Source organism: Monodon monoceros, unplaced genomic scaffold, assembly GCF_005190385.1.
Source record: "Monodon monoceros isolate NGI ecotype Baffin Bay Population unplaced genomic scaffold, NGI_Narwhal_1 Super_Scaffold_3, whole genome shotgun sequence".
Classification (NCBI taxonomy): domain Eukaryota; kingdom Metazoa; phylum Chordata; class Mammalia; order Artiodactyla; family Monodontidae; genus Monodon; species Monodon monoceros.
The window spans coordinates 94,929,332-94,948,247 of record NW_021703780.1 but is presented as its reverse complement, the minus strand read 5'-3'; the positions used below and the strand labels follow the sequence as shown (position 1 = coordinate 94,948,247).

The window sequence follows — 18,916 nt, the reverse complement described above, 5'->3', positions numbered from 1 at the left end:
TCCTGTTTTCAAAATGGACAAGTAACCTCCTGAAAAGAGAAGGCCGGTGTCCAGCTCTGCCACACGTGGCCTGGATGCTTCTTCCTGCGGTCCCGGTACAATCCAGATGGCCCGTGGGATGGTGATCAGTGCGCTGGCCGGAGCCTTCGGGACCCCGCACCTGCCGCTCCTCTGCCTTGCTCCCCGGGCTTTAGCCACACTGGCCTTCATTCGGTGCCTTAAATGCACCGAGCTCCCTGCCCCGCAGTGAGCCTTTGCCCATTCTGTTCCCTCTGCCTGGAATCGTCACCCGCAAGCCCATACCTGCCTCCCCCATCTCTTCCTTTAGAGCCTAGCTGAAAGGCCCCTTCCTTAGGGACACTTCAGAGACCCCCGGAATCTGGCCAGGTCCCCTTGATATGAGTCCTCATGCACCATGCTCTCCTTTCTGGCACTTTCTGTGGCTGTGACTCCATCCACACGTGCTGAACTCTCTGAGGGTTATGTGTCTCCCCCACTGGACTGTAAGCTCCGTGGAGGCAGGAGCTGTGTCTGTTGCGCTCCATGTCATGTCCCTGGGGACTGGTCCATGTGAAATATGCAATAAGAATGTATCCAGTGGGGGAACTGCTGACTGACCCTGGAGCTTTTTTCTGGTGTTTAACAGCAAGGTTGACAATATGGTCTAAGTAGCCAGGCCACAGGGTTTAAGAGACCTGCATATAGTCACACAGGCAGTATGGACTCAGGGGTACCCCTCCCCCCCAAGTCCAGGTGTCTTTCTGTTTCATCGTGTCTTTCTGTCTCACCATGCTGGGCCCCATCTGTGGCCTTCCCTCTTCTTTCTGACATGGTGAGAGCCAGGTACCATTGTGACCAAGGCCACAGATGGCAGCTCTCCACAGAGCGGTCAACTCCACCCTGACCCTGGCTGTGGACAGCCCTGTTCACCCCGGTCTTTTAGTCTCCAAATGAGCTGCCCTACATGAGGGGAGGCAGGGCTGGGAGAAGATGGGGAGAGCAGAAGCAGCCTCCCGTGCTGGAGTGGACCCAGAGGATGGACCTGCTGGTTGCACGGCAGGCCTGGGACAGTGTCTGCAGAGGATGGGCTGGCACATCATCCCCATTGTAGGCCTCTTCCAGCTCACCAGGGCAGGAGGAGCGCAGCCCTGCCCCATCCCTCCAGCTGCAGCCTCGACAGGCCTCCTGAGAATTTGCCTTTTCTGCCACGTGGTGGTCACGTGCATTTGTAAAGAGTTCCAGGTCATTCCACGGTTTCAAATATCATCCAAGTGCTTGTTGCCGGCGTCCACATTTATCTCTCTAGCCCAGATATCGCCTTCTGAGTGTTCCACAAGCCCTTTAGACTCGCCGTCTTCAAATAAAACTCATCGCCTTCCCTCCCTACCCTGCCCCTGTAAATGTTCCTCATCTCCGTAAACGCTACCCCTGCTCTCAGGCACCCAGCCTGAAAGAATTGGAGTCATTCTGAGCATCTTCTTTTCCCTCCCAACCAGTCAATCTCAGGGTCCAGTCAGTTTACCACCTAAATGTTTCTTGAATCCCTCAACTTCCCTCTTGGCCCCCTCAAGCCCGTCCTCCACTCAGTAGCCAGAGTGAGAGTTTGAAAGTGGAATTTTACCCTTTCACTCCCCTGTTCTAAACCCCTCAGTAGCTCCCCGCCAACCTGAGGATGAAGCTCAAACTCTCTACTGGGACTTAAGGCCCTTAACTATGTGGCCTCTTCCTAATTCTCCAACCTTGTTTTTCACTCTCCCCCATCACTCCAGGACATGATGCTTGAGCCCCCTTGACTATGTTTGACTCACCAACCTGCTCTCTCTAGGCCTTTGTTCATCATATTTCTCCACCTAGAAAGCTCTCCCCTGTCAAACTCCATTCCAGCCTTTAGTTCTCAGTCTAGAAAGTGCTTCCTCCAGGAAGCCATCCATGCTCACCCCTCCACCAGATCTGGGCGAGGGGGCTTCCTCTGCCCCGTAGTCTCCTTCCCATCACTACATTTATGAGGCTGTATCATCATCTTCTGCTTCCTCGTGTGTCTCCCTTACGCGAAGGTAGCCTTGTGGAGCAGGGTCTTGCCTGCTGTGGTTACTGCTGCATCCCCAGCCCCTCGCCTGCCTGGCACGTACACACGGAGACAGACAATGAATGAATGAAAGCCTGAATGAACCAAGGCCTCATCTCCTCAGCAGCCACTCACTTTAGCTTGACAAGTCCTTGGTTGCTTTCGGGTAACTCTCCCCTCCTTGCCTCTGCTCCTTCTGCCGCCCCTGTAATCCCGTCTGCGTCTGTGTTGCCTCCTGCCCACAGCTGCTGATAAGGAAAGCGCCTCCTTTCCACTCTTTCTCTTACCCAGTCTCTCCCTGGCCAGGTGACCTAATTAATGGTCCCCAAGCTGTCCCAGCACTTTTGCACCCTTTCAAGACCTTTTTCCTTTCCCCTGAAACTTACCTTCTGGCTGTGACTTCCATAAATTTTGCACATTTAATTCCCTGGTGCTGTTCAATTCTTGCATCCCAGGCTGAGCTCAGCCCCTGAAGTAATTTAGGTAACAGCTCAATTATCTCATCTCTCCTTTCATCTTTGCATTTCCATCGCCACCTAGGAAGCTGTGGAAATGGGATGTAAACTATTTTCTGCCCAAACCCACTTCTCCCCTTGCAGTTCTTATCTCGGTTCATGTCATCAGCATCCAACCAGTCGCCTGAGATCCAAATCTCGGAATCACCATCCACTTCCCCCTCCCCCACCCCCTCTCTATTTCCAGGAAGTCTCCAAGATTCTCTACTCTCTTGGTGAGGAGTCTCTTAAATTCACCCTTCTCTGGCCACCACCCAGGCCCTCATCATCTCTCTTTTCCTGGACTAGGGTCACCTCCTGACTGGTCCTCCTGCCTCCAGCCCCACACCTCTGCCCACACCCATCCAGCCCTCCACTCATCCGCCTGTTCATCCATCCACCCGTCTATCCACCCAACAAGCCACCCACCCACCAACCCATCCACCCACCCACTCATCTGTCCATCATCCTCCAGTCTGCCCGCAATGATCTTTCTAAGACACACATTGGTTAGATCATACCTCTGCTTAAATAACTTCCATGACTCTCCACTGCCTACAGCAGGCATTCTTAACCCTGGATGCACATTAGAATCTTATAGAGAATGTTTTAAAAATACCAAGGTTCTACCCCCAGAGATTCTGACTTCATTGGTCTTGGGTGGGGCCTGGGTCTTGGTGTTTTTTAAAAGCTTCCCAGGTGATTTTAGTGTGCAACCTGGGTTGAGAACCATATGGCCTAGATGATAAAATCCCAACTCATTAGGCTGGTGTTCGATTCGCCACAATCAAACCTTTCACCTGTCTCCCCATCCTTATGTCCTCCCCTAACACGCTCACAATTCTAGCTCTGCTGAGCTGCTTCTCTATCTTTGTATCCACAGGTCCCTCTGCCTACAATTCCATCTCTCTGCCCCTCTATTTGGAAAACTCGTACCTATTCTTCAAGACCCAGCACAAATGTGACCTTTTCTGTTGGGTTTCTCTTCTACAGCACCTACTACATGTCAGGCACATTGCTGGGCACTGGATATGGTGACTAAGACAGAAACAGTTCCTGCTGTCACAGAACTTCGAGTAGGGTGGTGGGTGGGGAGTGGAAACTCCTTAAGGCAGGAATTCTCAAACCTGAGAGTGCACCGCAGTCCTCTGGAGGGCTGCTCAAAACACAGGTGCTGGTCCCACCTCCAGGATTTCTTATTAAGTGGTCTGGAGTGGCCCCGACAATTTACATTTCCAACAAATTTCAAAGTGAAGCTGATGCATCTGGGCTGGGGACCACCTCTGAGAACCGCTGCCCTAGAGCGGGGTCCTCCGAGGCACACTCTCCAGGGAGTATCATTTAAGCCAAGACTCAGAGGAAGAGCGAAGAGCAGGGGCTCACACATTCCAGATGGCACAGCGCGCGTGAAGACCCCAGGCGGGAAGAAGCTGGCAGGAAAGCAAAGGGGCCTGTGTGACGGGGACGTGGAGTGGGCTCCGCGTTTTCTCCAGCTTCTCGCGCAGAACGGGTGCTCTGCATGCTTCTATCCCAGCGCTTCAGCACCTTCCACTGTAATCCTTCTGCCTCAGCCACCTCATTAGGAGCCCCTCCGAGGCAGGTCTGTGTCCACGCTCACCCAGAGCCCACCTGAGACCTGACACGGAATAAATGCTGAGGGATTTGGGCTGGGCTGTTGGATTTCAGTGTTCTGGCCTTTTCTCTAGGCTATAAACAAAGGAGAAACTGCTTCGTTTCTCTTACAGCATAATGTCTCCTCCATTTTCCTTAGAGGTATCTAACATATCCATCCACTCTCTCAACCAAATTCCTTTCTCCCAAATTCCGACTACCTGGGCAGATTTTTAAGCCCGTTTGGTGACAGAAGGAAAAGTCAACTGACCTCTCCTCACCTATCCTTCCCAAGCCCAGGGTTTGGGTGCAGTGAGGGGTGTACGTGCTGTGGCTGCCCAGAGGCCCTCAGGGCTACGCTTCCACTTGACTTTGGGAGGATGATGTGGTCAAAGCGGAAGTCAGCAGAATTCCCTTCCTCAGAAACACTGATCGTGGGAGGCCGCATTTCCTCAGAGAACCATGGCCAGCCCCCCGGGGGAGCCAGGCAGGCCTGGGGGACTGGACCTTGAGCCAGTCACCCTAGGTGGTGGATGGCCCTCTGCCCCAACATCACCTTCCTGCCTTGGAAAGTGGAGGAAGGGTCTTAGGTCAAGTACACATGCCAGATGCCCCATGTGGCAACGTGGGATTATTGGTTTGATTTTGGTTTCTGATTGTCCTTTACTGTCTTCCTGGACACTATATACACTTTATTGAGACTAACAGAGGGGTCTTTGGTAAAGCACAAAGAAGAGAGATATCCCCCATTTCTTTTTTGGAAATATCCCATTTCCCAAGTTTCGGGAAACACTGGTGCATAGATCTGTGGTTCTCAGACTTGCGTGGGAATCAGCAGCTTGGAGGGCTTGTTAAAACCCAGATCACCGGGTCACCTCCAGAGGTTCTGATTCAGCAGGGCTGGAGTGAGGCTCAAGAGCCTGCATTTCTTATAGACCCCAGGCGACGCTGCTGCTGGTCTGGGGACCCCGACACTTTGAGAACCCCTCTTTTAGCATAATGCCCAGCTAGAGGACACTAAGAATGTGTCAGTCATTGAAGGACAAAGATTTGTCTTGTGTGTACTTCACTCAAAAGCAGATTTCCTTAGGCTCTCTTCCCAAGTATAGAACCTGAAATCCTCCAGGCCCTCAGCTCCATTGAGGGGCAAAGGAATGTGTTTCCAAGAGGCCAAGAGACCAGGACTGACCCTGGAGGAGGACAAAAAGGTTAAGAGCCTGAGGGACCCCCAGGGGTTGGGGGAGGCAAGGAGGGGAAGGAAAGGGTCCACTTCTTGTTCTTTCCCCTGGATATTTCTAGAACTCATACAAGAATTTCAAGCACAACTGGTTTAGTATTTCTTAACTCCAGGGAAGACAGCTTCCTCTCAGAAGGGAGAGATACTACAGTAGCAAGTGCTACATCCAGTGGGAGAGTAGGACGGGATAGGACTTCTAGTCAAAGACCTGGGTTTTGGCCCCAGCACTGCTCTGTGACCTTGGGAGAATTGCTTCCTCATGGTCTCTGTTGCCCCAGCTGTTAAATATGTTATAATAAAACGAGTTTGAAAGGGCCCCATGAGGGTCAAAAGAGCCGCGGTGGGTGACAACGTAGAACACTGTGTGGCTGGCAGTTTCAGTGGAGCCAACTTGAGCTGTCTTGGTTTCCACAGGAAGGACCAATATCTCCTCTCGCCTGTGAACTGTTGGTATCTAGTCCTGCATCAGACCAGGCGGGAGAGCCGAGACCATGCCACCCTCAATGACATCTTCATGAACAATGTCATCGTTCGCCTCTCCCAAATCAGCGAGGATGTCATCAGACTCTTCAAAAAGGTGGGTACTTGGGCCACCCGAGTTTCTGCCCCAGGCTGGCCTTGGCAAGACAGCCAGCCATGGTGGGGTGTGGTCTGGGGACCTGGGACCAGGGGTCAGGCATGTTGAAGGGTGCGGGGTGCTGAGGCCTGGACTTGGCACCGCAAACCCTGAGTTTGAGTCCTGGATGTGGCTGGGGGGCTCAGCCACTTCAGCAACCACCATCACCACAAAAATAAAAACCTTTGCATGGTTAGGTAAGTAGTACACTCATTGTAGGAGATTTGGAAACATAGAGATGAGCTCACACTTACGTAAAAAATAAAATTCAAAAACAAACACTTAGAAATTAACATCACCTGAAATGCTATCACTCAGCCATAATCACTTTGGTTGTCATAGGAACTTCTTTATATGTACATATGTAAATACATTTTCTATGAGTGCTGATTTTATACACTTTCTAGAATATGTATGTACTTTTCCCAAATGAGATCAGACTGCATTTACGATTTTACTCTCTGCTTATGTCACCTAACAAATTATATAACACTGGCTTACAAAATTTTCCCATATCAATAAATATAATTCCACAACATTTTGAAAGATTGCATAGTATTTCATCATACAGATGTACCCTAGTTTATTTAACCAATCCCTTATTGTTGAACACTTCAGTGATTTCCATATTATTATAAATACTGCTGCTGTGAGCTTCTTTTATATACACCTTTGTCACATTCACTGCTATTTTTTTAATAGTTTATTTACAATATTCTATTAGTTGTAGGTGTATAGCATAGTGATTCAGTATTTTTGTAGATTGTACTCCATTAAAAGTATAAGATAATGGCTATATTTCCCTCTGCTACACAATATATCCTTGTTGCTTATTTATTTCATTTATTGTAGTTTGTGTCTCTTAATCCCATACCACTAATTTTCCCCTCTCCCTTTTGGTAACCAGTAGTTTGTTTTCTATATCTGTGTGTCTGTTTCTGTTTTGCATATACATTCATTTGTATTGTTTTTTAGATTCCACATATAAGTGATGTAATATAGTATTTGTCTTTGTCTGACTTACTTCACTAAGCATAATATTCTCTAGGTCCATCCACGTTGCTGCAAATAGCAGACTTTCATTCTTTTTTATGGCTGAATAATATTCTACTGTATATGTATATATAGATATACCACATGTACTTGATCCATTCATCTGTTGATGGGCCACTGCTACTTTCTTTTTTTCTTTAACATCTTTATTGGAGTATAATTGCTTTACAGCGGTGTGTTAGTTTCTTCTGTATAACAAAGTGAATCAGCTATACGTATACATATATCCCCATATCTCCCCATATCTCCTCCCTCTTGCGTCTCCCTCCCATCCTCCCTATCCCACCCCTCTAGGTGGACAGAAAGCACCGAGCTGATCTCCCTGTGCAATGCAGCTGCTTCCCACTAGCTATCTATTTTACATTTGGTAGTGTATATATGTCCATGCCATTCTCTCACTTCGTCCCCGCTTACCCTTCGCCCTCCCTGTGTCCTCAAGTCCATTCTCTATGTCTGCGTTTTTATTCCTGTCCTGCCCCTAGGTTCTTCAGAACCTTTTTTTTTTTAGATTCCACATATATGTGTTAGCATATAGTATTTGTTTTTCCCTTTCTGACTTACTTCACTCTGTATGACAGTCTCTAGGTCCATTCACCTCATTACAAATAACTCAATTTTGTTTCTTTTTATGGCTGAGTAATATTCCATTGTATATATGTGCCACATCTTCTTTATCCATTCATCTGTTGATGGACATTTAGGTTGCTTCCATGTCCTTCCTATTGTAAATAGTGCTGCAATGAACACTGTGGTACCTGACTCTTTTTGAATTATGGTTTTCTCAGGGTATATGCCCAGTAGTGGGATTGCTGAGTCATATGGTACTTCTATTTTTAGTTTTTTTAAGGAACCTCCATACTGTTCTCCATAGTGGCTGTATCAATTTACTTTCCCACCAACAGCTCAACAGGTTCCCTTTTCTCCACTCTCCAGCATTTATTGTTTGTAGATTTTTTGATGATGGCCACTCTGACCAGTGTGAGGTGATACCTCATTGTAGTTTTGATTTGCATTTCTCTAATGATTAGTGATGTTGAGCATCCTTTCATGTGTTTGTTGGCAATCTGTATATCTTCTTTGGAGAAATGTCTATGTAGGTCTTCTGCCCATTTTTGGATTGGGTTGTTTGTTTTTTTGATATTGAGCTGCATGAGCTACTTGTACATTTTGGTGATAAATCCTTTGTCAGTTGCTTCATTTGCAAATATTTTCTCCCATTCTGAGGGTTGTCTTTTCGTCTTGTTTATGGTTTCCTTTGCTGTGCAAAAGCTTTGAAGTTTCATTAGGTCCCATTTGTTTATTTTTGTTTTTATTTCCATTTCTCTAGGAGGTGGGTCAAAAAGGATCTTGCTGTAATTTATGTCATGGAATGTTCGACCTATGTTTTCCTCTAAGAGTTTTATAGTGTCTGGCCTTACATTTAGGTCTTTAATCCATTTTGAGTTTATTTTTGTGTATGGTGTTACCGAGTGTTCTAATTTCATTCTTTTACATGTAGCTGTCCAGTTTTCCCAGCACCAGTTATTGAAGAGGTTGTCTTTTCTCCATTGTATACTGTTGCCTCCTTTATCAAAGATAAGGTGACCATATGTGCATGGGTTTACCTCTGGGCTTTCTATCCTGTTCCATTGATCTATATTTCTGTTTTTGTGCCAGTACCATACTGTTTTGATTACTGTAGCTTTGTAGTATGCTCTGAAGCCCAGGAGCCTGATTCCTCCAGCTCCATTTTTCTTTCTCGAGATTGCTTTGGCTCTTCGGGGTCTTTTGTGTTTCCTTATGAATTGTAAAATTTTTTGTTCTAGTTCTGTGAAAAATGCCATTGGTAGTTTGATAGGGATTACATTGAATCTGTAGATTGCTTTGGGTAGTATAGTCATTTTCACAATGTTGATTCTTCCAATCCAAGAACATGGTATATCTCTCCATCTGTTTGTGTCATCTTTGATTCCTTTCATCAGTGTCTTATAGTTTTCTGAGTACAGGTCTTTTACCTCCTTAGGTAGGTTTATTCCTAGGTATGTATTTTATTCTTTTTGTTGCAGTGGTAAATGGGAGTGTTTCCTTAATTTCTCTTTCAGATTTTTCATCATTAGTGTATAGGAATGCAAGAGATTTCTGTGCATTAATTTTGTATCCTGCTACTTTACCAAATTCATTGATTAGCTCTAGTAGTTTTCTGGTAGCATGTTTAGGATTCTCTATGTATAGTATCATGTCATCTGCAAACAGTGACAGTTTTACTTCTTCTTTTCCGATTTGGATTCTTTTTATTTCTTTTTCTTCTCTGATTGCTGTGACTAAAACTTCCAAAACTATGTTGAATAATTGTGGTGAGAGTGGGCAACCTTGTCTTGTTCCTGATCTTAGTGGAAATGGTTTCAGTTTTTCACCATTGAGAACGATGTTGGCTGGGCCACTGCTATTTTCTTAAGATCTGTTTCTGTAACAGGAATTTTAGCGTCAAATTTTGCTCATTTGTTTGTCTATCTAATGAGGTTAAGATCATCTGCTTCCCAGGGGCAGTATGAGGGTTAAATGAAATGGTGCAAGTTGAAGGAGGTGGGTATTATTGACAAGTGTTTCAGGATATGGTCTTTGGGTCCACAAGTCTTAAATTTCTGGCTTCATAATCCTGGTTCCATTGTTTATTAGCTGTGTGTCTTTGGGTTTGTTACTGAAACTCTCTGAGCCTGTTGCCTTATTTGTGAAATGGGGATAGAAATACCCACAGGGCAGTTGCTTGGGTTAAGAGGGTTATTAATCCCAAGTAAAGCATGGAAAGCAGCACCTGTCACTAAGTGCTCAGGAAAGCTGGCTATTATAATAGGAGTGTAAGAGACTATTACTACTAAAATGATCCAGCTCATCTGTTCTTGCCAGGCACCAGTTTTAGGGAAGAGGTGACCTGGGATTGCTAGACACACAGAGGAAGAAGACAAGTTGGTTTGAAATATAGTCATCTCTCCCTGGTCTGTATGTGGATTGTCCACTTTGAGGATGACTTCTATTGCAAAATTGTAACTGCAGGCTAATTCCCCGCCCCCCCCCCCGCCCCCCGCCACACAATCTGCTCTGGTCTCCTCCTGGGGCTGTGTTTATGAAGTGTAGTCTAAGTTTAATATTTGCGTAAGCAGACATAATTAGAAAGGTAAATACAGTGCAATAAAAAAAAAATTTCACATAGTGCTTTGCAAAGCCAAACTGAAGGGATTCAGATTGCTTGGTCCCATCACAAGCCCCCGCCTGCTGCTGCCACTGTCACATCTATTTTTCTGGGTGGGAGGGACTCACAGAGAAAGGGTCATCTGGGCCTTTAGGAAATGAAGGATCTTTTCCTGAGCTGAGCCCTGGGACAAGTGAGATAAATCTTTTCAGCTCTCATTTAGGCTGACAGCAGCCTCACTTGTGATGGAGGTTAACAGGGTGGAAAATAATGAAAAAAGGTCTACAGCTGAGCTCCTGGCTGCCTTGTTACCAGCTCTGTGCCTGTGGAACAAAGGAAACGACCCGGCCCCTCTGGGCCAAGAGAGAGCTGGGGAACGGGGCCTGACTGGCTGATTTAGCACAGCGTGGCCCCCTTGTGTCACATCAGTTATAGATGATCTCAGCCCTGAGCCCTGCATCCTTACATAATAATAGTTCTGCAGACCTCAAATGACTGCAGGGGCTGGTCTCTGGCCAGACTGGGGAACAAGATCATCACTTAGCCCATTTTACAGATGAGAAGGTAAAGCCTGAGAATGGCCAGTTGTCATCACTTCCAGGAGGCAGCACGGCTGGGCTTTTGGAGTCTGTCTCAGAGCCACCTGTCACTGACATTGTGACCCTGGGTAAGTCTCTCTGAGCCTCACTTTTCTCATCTGGGAAGAGGAGATGGTGACAGTGCCACACTTGGAGTGGGAGTCCTTCGCCATCTGACAAGTGACATTCTGTCACTGCCTCTGCAGGAGGTGGGAGTGGCTTCCAGGCCAGGTGTCCTTCCTGTGCCTGGGCCTGGGGCAGCTGCTCCACCTGCCAGCTCCTCAGTGGTGCAGAATGCTCTTTGACTTCATAACTCACCTTTTCCTGATTCTCCGTTTCCCCTTCTGCAATACAGTGCGCAGTGCCTGGAAGCAGCACTTCTCATTCCACAGCCATTCTAGGCTTCATCTGGGCAAATGGACTTGTGCATGCAGGTGGCCGTTGCTTTAACTGTGAGATGTGGATCCACCAGAGCAGAACCGACTGGATGAGCTCTTAGCAGCCACCGTAGTGATCAGGACACTTAACGGTTGCAAACAACAGAAACGCAGCTCAGCTGGCTTGAGGCAGGAAAGGGAGCTTATCGGCTCTTCAGAGCCAAGACTGGCTTCAGGCATGGGGGCTTCAAGGGCACCAAGGGTGTTGTTAGAACCCAATCTCTCTGCAATTCTGCGCCAGTTTTCTTTGTTTTCCAGTTTTTTGTTTTGTTGTGTTTTTAAGGAGGGGTGGGAGAAGGGCTCATGCATAGTCAGTCTCTCTCTCTGTGATGACCACATGGCCCCTGCAGCCCCAGGCTTACATCCTACCTGCTTCAAGTCCAGCGGAAAGTGAGAGGTCCCTTCTCCCAGAATTGGGTCTTACAGGCTCTGACTGGACCAGTGTGCGTCACACGAGTGCTCCTGAAGCTGGGCATACACTCAACTCCCCCTTATGCACAGGACAAAGGATGGCTGAGGGTGGTTCCCCAGGAAAAACTGGGTGCTCTTACAAGAAGGGTGAAATAAAACAATGGGTGTCCACTAGGCCTTCTGTTCCGGTCCTTTTATCATCCTCTTCATGAGTTGTCCTCTCTCTGCCAGATCTCCCCCAATAATGGGCATTCATTACCTTGCATTACGTCTGGGGACAACCGAGACCAATAGAAAATTCTCCCCAATGTTGAGATGAAATCTTTCAGGGTTTCCACTCACAGGTCCTCTGGGCCACCTAGATCAATCCACATGGAAATCTATCAGGTACTCATGACCACACACCCAGGCCCTTCCCGCCTCTGGGTAAACATGCCAGGTTCCTTCAGTTGACCCCCGTGACTTGGCTTTGAGTTTTCTCTCCTCCTGGGTCAGGCTCCAGGGCTTCTCTGACCGGCATAAGTTAATATTCAGAACCACTCAGAACCCTCCAGAAAGCTCTGACCAGATAAGAGGAGAGCAGGGCTGTCTAGACACTTTATTTCTAATAATGAAACCTATGAAGGCACTTGCCTTTTTCATGATCGTCTCAGCGCATTTGACCCACTCTGAACTCTCAGCTCAAATCTCCAGGGGATTTTGTACCAAATGTTTTTTAATCTGTCCATGAATTCTGTCCTTGTGTTTTTTTATATTTGCCCTTTTAAAACTTCATTTTATTAGATTCTGGTCAAATGGGATCAGTGTCCTTTTTTTTTTTTTTTTTTTTTTTTTGGTGAGCAAAGGCTCCGGACGCGCAGGCTCAGTGGCCATGGCTCACGGGCCCAGCTGCTCCGCGGCATGCGGGATCTTCCCGGACTGGGGCACGAACCCACGTCCCCTGCATCGGCAGGCGGACTCCCAGCCACTGTGCCACCAGGGAAGCCCTCAGTGTCCTTTTTTAAGCGATTTTTCAAGCAGCAATACGGTAACTTTTCCAAGAGTTTCCTCATTCCTCCTCTGTGGGAGAAGCCTGTTTTATAACCTCTCCATGTCTTCCTCCTCTGTGTTACTTTCTTCTACGTGTCAGTTCTTTGGCCCCGTGTTTGATCCTTCTCTACTTTCTTAGTGGAGAAGGTGGAAAGTGGGGCAGAGGGTTGAGAATGAGTTCACAGTGGAGGGGATGCTTGAATTGGGTGTTGAAGGATGAATAGGAGTCCCCCAAGTGGGGAAAGGAGGTTAGGAGTTCAGTGTTAGGACAAAGGCAAGAGCACAGGGGACAGAGTGTCATGATGAGGGTCCACGGCACCTTGGAACGGAGGCTGCAAAATGGTGGCCCACAGCTGAATTTGGTTCTCAAGTGTACTCTGCTTGGCCCTCACTATGTTAAGAAAACTTCAACCAATATTTTACTTTATTTTATTTTATTTTTGCGGTACGTGGGCCTCTCACTGTTGTGGCTTCTCCTGTTGCGGAGCACAGGCTCCGGACACACAGGCTCAGTGGCCATGGCTCACGGGCCCAGCCGCTCCGTGGCATGTGGGATCTTCCCGGACTGGGGCACGAAGCCGTGTCCCCTGTATCGGCAGGTGGACTCTCAACCACTGCGCCACCAGGGAAGCCCTTTTTTTTTTTTTTAAAATATTTTAAAATTGTGGGATTTCGCATAAAAATCAGAACTTTGTATTCCTCTTAAAAAGCCAGAAGCTCTGACAGTACCAGAACAACATGGGGTCATTCTTGGCGGTACTTGTCCAGAGCTGAGTAGCCGCTGGTCCTTCAGGCTGGGCACACTCGCTCCACTGCCCCACAGCCCCTGTGGGTTGTCCGGTGAATGACACCGACCCCTTTATTTTAGCTCCTTGGCCCTTTGTGCATTTGAGTTTGTGGCCTCATCTTTAAACATGATCTAACAGAGCTTCTCAAAGTCTAGCATCATAATCACCTGGAGGGCTTGGTAAACATGGATTGCTGGGCCCCATGCCCACAGCTTCTGATTCACCAGGTTGAAGTGAGGCCTGAGATTCTGCATTTCTAACGAGTTCCCAGGCGCTGCTGATGCTGCTGATCTGGGGATCACACATGGGGAATGACTTGCCTAGTCCAACCTTCTGCTTTTACAGGTGAGGAAATGCAGGCCCACCTCTGGTAAGCACAGAATCCGGCCCCAGAAGCAGGTTCTCTACTCCAGGTCCAGTCCTGAATCCACTGCCCACCATGGTGCACCAACAGGGAGGGTCCATCTGCACCCTGCTTGCTCTCTCTTCCCGCCCCAACCATTTCTGAGCTGGGCATTGAAGCCCATTTCATTTCCAGCCTCAGCTTCCTTAACAATAGCCATCCATTATTCTCTGCTCTGATGCCTGCAGAATTTAATTACTTGCCCCAGCCGTGGAGTGAGTTTGATTGTTGGAAGCTGCGGTATTCTGAAGGAAGCGCTAATGAGGAAAGACTCTTAGCAGAGAAAAGAGGGCATTCGGGGGGCTTGTGTTTGAAAGCAGTCATTCATTGTGTGGCAATAAGGGCTTGGTCTTCAGTGAGCTTTTTCGTTCCTGCCTTGAAGATGTCCGTCACATTTCATAAATAAATCAGGGCTTTTGTATCCAATAATTGCCTTGCTTTGTGACCAAGATCAAAAGCACCAATGGCCTTGGATTCAAAGCCAAGTTTATTTTTTATTTTTGGGTTGCAGGAGAGAGTGAGGGTTTGCATGCTGGAGGGTCCAGCTCTGATGCCTGCACAGACAGAGAGAGTGAAGTGGGCAGACTGCCAGGGATGAGGAGCCTTCAGCCGTCTCCACTGTCTGCCAGGGAGACAAGTTGTGAACGCTCGCTCTGCTAGTTGAGGCTGCTGAGCTGGTCGCCATGTTCCCAACTCACTCAGCAGACATGTATTGTTGCTTTTGTGACAATAGATAAGCAGTAATCATAGATAACAAACAACTAGTGAGTGCTTACTGTATGCCGGGCTCTGGGCTAAGCGCTCACTTCTTAAAGACTTAGAGGAAGATGTTGTCATCACCCCCATTTTACAGCTGAGGAAACTGATGCCTATAAAGGTGAAGCTGGGGTTTGAATCCAGATTTGTCTGACCCAAGAGCCCATGCTTAGTGGTAAAGGCAGGTGCTAAAGAGGATGGAGAGATGAATCAGACACAGTGCCTTCCCTCAAGGAGTTGGCAGTGAACAATGGAAGTGAAGACAGATGTGCATCAGTGATGCAAATATAGCAGAAAGGGAAGTTGGTTCCGAGGGAGGAGGACTTCTAATCTGGGCTGGGGGGCACTTTGGAGAAGGTTTTATGTTGAGGATGCAGCATCTGAAGTGAATCTTGAAGTGAGGATTAGGATCTATGCCAGCTTGGGTTCCCAGGAAGCTGACTCTCAGACAGTGATTATGGTGCAGGGGTGTATTATCAAGTGTTCTTGGGGTCCCCACTGCAGAAGGAAGGGAGGGAGGCAGGATTCAGGGAATTTGCAAGAAAGGCCTCAAATGACTCCTTGGGGAGCTCTGAGGCTGGGGTGGCCCTTCTGAGTTGTCCTGGGTTGTGGCGAGGAAACTAGGCCTTTATACCCTCATGTTGCTCCTGGGAGGGCATGTGGCCTTGGGTAGGTGCCTCTTTGGTGAGGCACTTCCAAACAGGGCTGATAGCTGGGGGTGCCTGCCTGGAGCACTCCCCATAGCTGGGGGAATAAGTCCTCCAGTCCTGAAGGGGATCTGAGTGGTGCATTGCTGTGTCCCCAGTGGATATGCAGAGATCTGGGAAAAGTAGGAGACAGGATTCTAGACCAAAGCAAAGGCACACTGGCAGAAAAATCTGGGTCCCAGATCATGAGCAGGTCGGCCGGCATTGCAGTCTACTGCAGTGGTTAGGGGTATGGACAGACTGCGTAATCCCTGTTCTGCCACTTTCCAGATGTGTGAGCTCAACCTAATTCCTAAACCGCTGACTTTCAACATTTTCAAAAGGAAGCTAATAAAAAACCTCTTTCTTAGGGTTGTTGTAAGGATTAAAAAATGATGATATAAGATGCCTACCTGGTACACAGTAAGCAATCATTAAATATTAGTTATTATTAGGAGGATTATTGGGACTTTGAGAAAGAACATAGTGAGAATTAAGTTTAGAGGTGGGATGAAGGAACATTCAGGCACACAGGTTAAATAAAGGGTCAGAAATAAGAAAATATGTTCAGGAAACCACTCACTGATTAGTTCTAACTGATGGTGGTCTTTCTTTTTTTTTATAACCTTATTTCTTTTTCTTGCCTTATTATATTGATTTGGACCTCAACTGATATAGTGTAGAGGGAAATGGGAGAGAAATGGCATTCTTGTCTTTCTTTAAATTTATTTTTTATCGAAGTATAGTTGATTTACAATGTTGTGTTAATTACTGCTGTACAGCAAAGTGACTCAGTTATACATATATACATTCTTTTTCATCTTCTTTTCCATTATGGTTTATCACAGGATATTGAATACTTTCTTGACTTTTAAAAAGCATGCTTTTATCTTTTCACCATTTAACTCTTAGCGAATTAGGAATAAATAGAAACCTCCTTAGTCTAATAAAGGGTGTTAACCGAAAACCACCAGTAAATCTCATACTTCCTGCTGAAGCATTCAGCAAGATGGCTGATTACAAGATCAATATATAAAAATTAATAACATTCCTGTGCATACATTAGGGCTTCCCTGGTGGCACAATGGTTAAGAATCCACCTGCCAATGCAGGAGACATGGGTTTGAGCCCTGGTCCGGGAAGATCCCACATGCCGCGGAGCAACTAAGCCCGTGTGCCACAACTACTGAACCTGTGCTCTAGAACCTGCAAGCCACACCTACTGAGCCCACGGGCTGCAACTACTGAAGCCCGTGCGCCTAGAGCCCATGCTGCGCAACAAGAGAAGCCACTGCAATGAGAAGCCTGCGCACCGCAACGAAGAATAGCCCCCACTCGCAGCAACTAGAGGAAGCCTGCGCACAACAACGAAGACCCAATGCAGCCAAAAATAAATTAATTAATTAATAAAAAAAAAAGAATCTAACAGAGCAGAAACTAAAGTTTAGAAAAAATTCATACATTAGAAAACAAGAATGATGGAAAATTAATGCCATTAATGCTATAAATTAGCTGCATCCTAGGAATTTTGATAAGTGATGTTTTCATTGTCATTCAGATATAAATATTTCATAATTTGCATTTTGCAATTTCTTCTTTGCCCCATAATTTTTTCAGAATTATGCATATTTTATTTCCAAAGATTTTCTTTAAAGCTTTCTACTTGCTTTAAATTTTTAACTTGATTACCCCATAAAAAGAAAATAAGGCCTGTAGGCTCTATTTTTTTGGTATTTGTTGGAGCATTTGCCTTATCAGATATGAAGACTTCCTCTTAAGTGATAGTCAGTAAAACAGGTAATATTAGACCAATGCTAAGTAAACTAACCGATGGTCCAGATCAGAGCCCAGAAACAAAGCCCCCCACAAATGGGAACACAGTATATGGCAGTGGTGCATTACAGATTAAGGGAAAGGATAGCCTGTTTAGTAAATGGATCTGATTCCACTGGTTGCTTGTCCATTTCTTATTATTTTTTAGGAACTGGTTTAAACACACACACACACACGCACACACACACACACACACACACACACACACTTTTTCTTCCATATGGAATAAAATTAGACCTCCACCTTAGTTCCCAAAAATATATTCTAGATGGATTAAAGTGCTAAAGGTAAAAAACAAAACTTTAAAAAATTTTGGAAGAAAATGTAGAAGATTCTATTTAAAACCTTGGCGGGTAGGAAAAGGTTGCTTAAACATAAAACAAAAAAGCACACACCATAAAGGAAAATATTGATAAATTCCATTACATAAAGATTTTTAAAATCTTCTATACAACAACAACTGCAACAAATAAATAAGGGGAAAATACAGACCAGGCAAGGAAAAGAGATTTGGCATGCATAGAATTAATAAAAGGTTAATAACCTGAATATAAAAATCAGCTCCCACAAATAAATTGGAAAAGGGCAAACAACCCAATAGGAACATGGGTAAAAGATATAAATAAGTCACAGAAAATGAAATTTAAATGGTTAAAAATATAAGAAAAGATGCTCATACTTACAGGTAATCAGGAGAAGCTAAAATAAAAGAAAATGAGACACAGTTTGACTCCCATTAGATTGGTCAAATAATCCCAAGTGCTGGCAAGAATGTGGAGCAGCAGGGCCACTTGTGTCCTCCTAATAAACATGTAAATTGGTTCAGCCCCTTCGGAGAACACTGGGAGTGTCTTGTGACAGAGAAGGAAGAGGTACATACCCTGTATCCCAGCAGTTCCACTTCTAAGTACAACCTAAAATATTCTAGCATATCTGCACACACACAAAACCTTGTGCAAGGAGGTTTTCTGCAATAGTGTTTGTAGTAAAGAAACAAAGGGAAATCATCACCTCAGTGGCCATCGTGGAGGGACTGGTTAAATAAGCTATGGATAGTCACATGATGGACTGTTATACAATCATTTAGATGGAGGAACTAGATCTACATAAAGCAATTGTGTATAAAAGTTGAAAACACAATGTTGGGTGAAGAAAGCAAGGTACACTATACTATTTTTATAAATTTAAAACTCAAACAGTTCATATTGTTTGTATTCTTAGATACCTGTCTGAAACAGAGCTATACAAAGGTGGACTGGCTAAGAATACACACCAGCTTCACAAGAGTTATTGAGGGATGAGGGAAGAAGGAAGGAGACAACGCTTCAGTGCTCTCTGTAACATTTTGCTTCCTAAGAGTGATTTTGAAGCAAAAATGGCAAAATTTTAATGGTTATCTAATTTGGGTGGCATATTCATGGGTGTTTGTTATTGTTCTCTCTACTCTTCTGTGTGTTTTAAATATTGGAGTGCTGAAATTAAGTGGTGGGGTGGGGAAGGTAGGTTGGAGACAGATCAAGGGGGCCTTGGGTGTCAGAGTGAGAAGCTGGGCTTTATTTTTTAGGCAAAGAAGAACCACTGAAGGTTCTTGAGTAGGGGGTGTTGTGGCCAGAGCCAAATTTAAGGACGACTGATTTCGTGCATTTGATGGCTTTGAAAAGAGAGTTGCTGGACTCAGTTGTTATACATATTGACTAATATACAAGTTAGTAGTGGAAGGTGACAGGGGCCTGGATCAGGGAGGTTGATATGG

The 18,916-nt window shown here is 45.9% G+C and overlaps 1 protein-coding gene across 4 annotated transcripts in view; it reads left to right on the top strand.

Moving 5' to 3' along the window:
- SRGAP3 (SLIT-ROBO Rho GTPase activating protein 3) overlaps positions 1 to 18,916 on the top strand; it is a 258,464-nt gene that overhangs the window by 132,929 nt on the left and 106,619 nt on the right. For all 4 annotated transcript variants that reach the window (XM_029243762.1, XM_029243760.1, XM_029243763.1 and 1 more), the window contains exon 3: positions 5,822 to 5,984. In XM_029243762.1, coding sequence (XP_029099595.1) covers positions 5,822 to 5,984 — 163 coding nt within the window. The remainder of the gene's footprint in view (positions 1 to 5,821; positions 5,985 to 18,916) is intronic.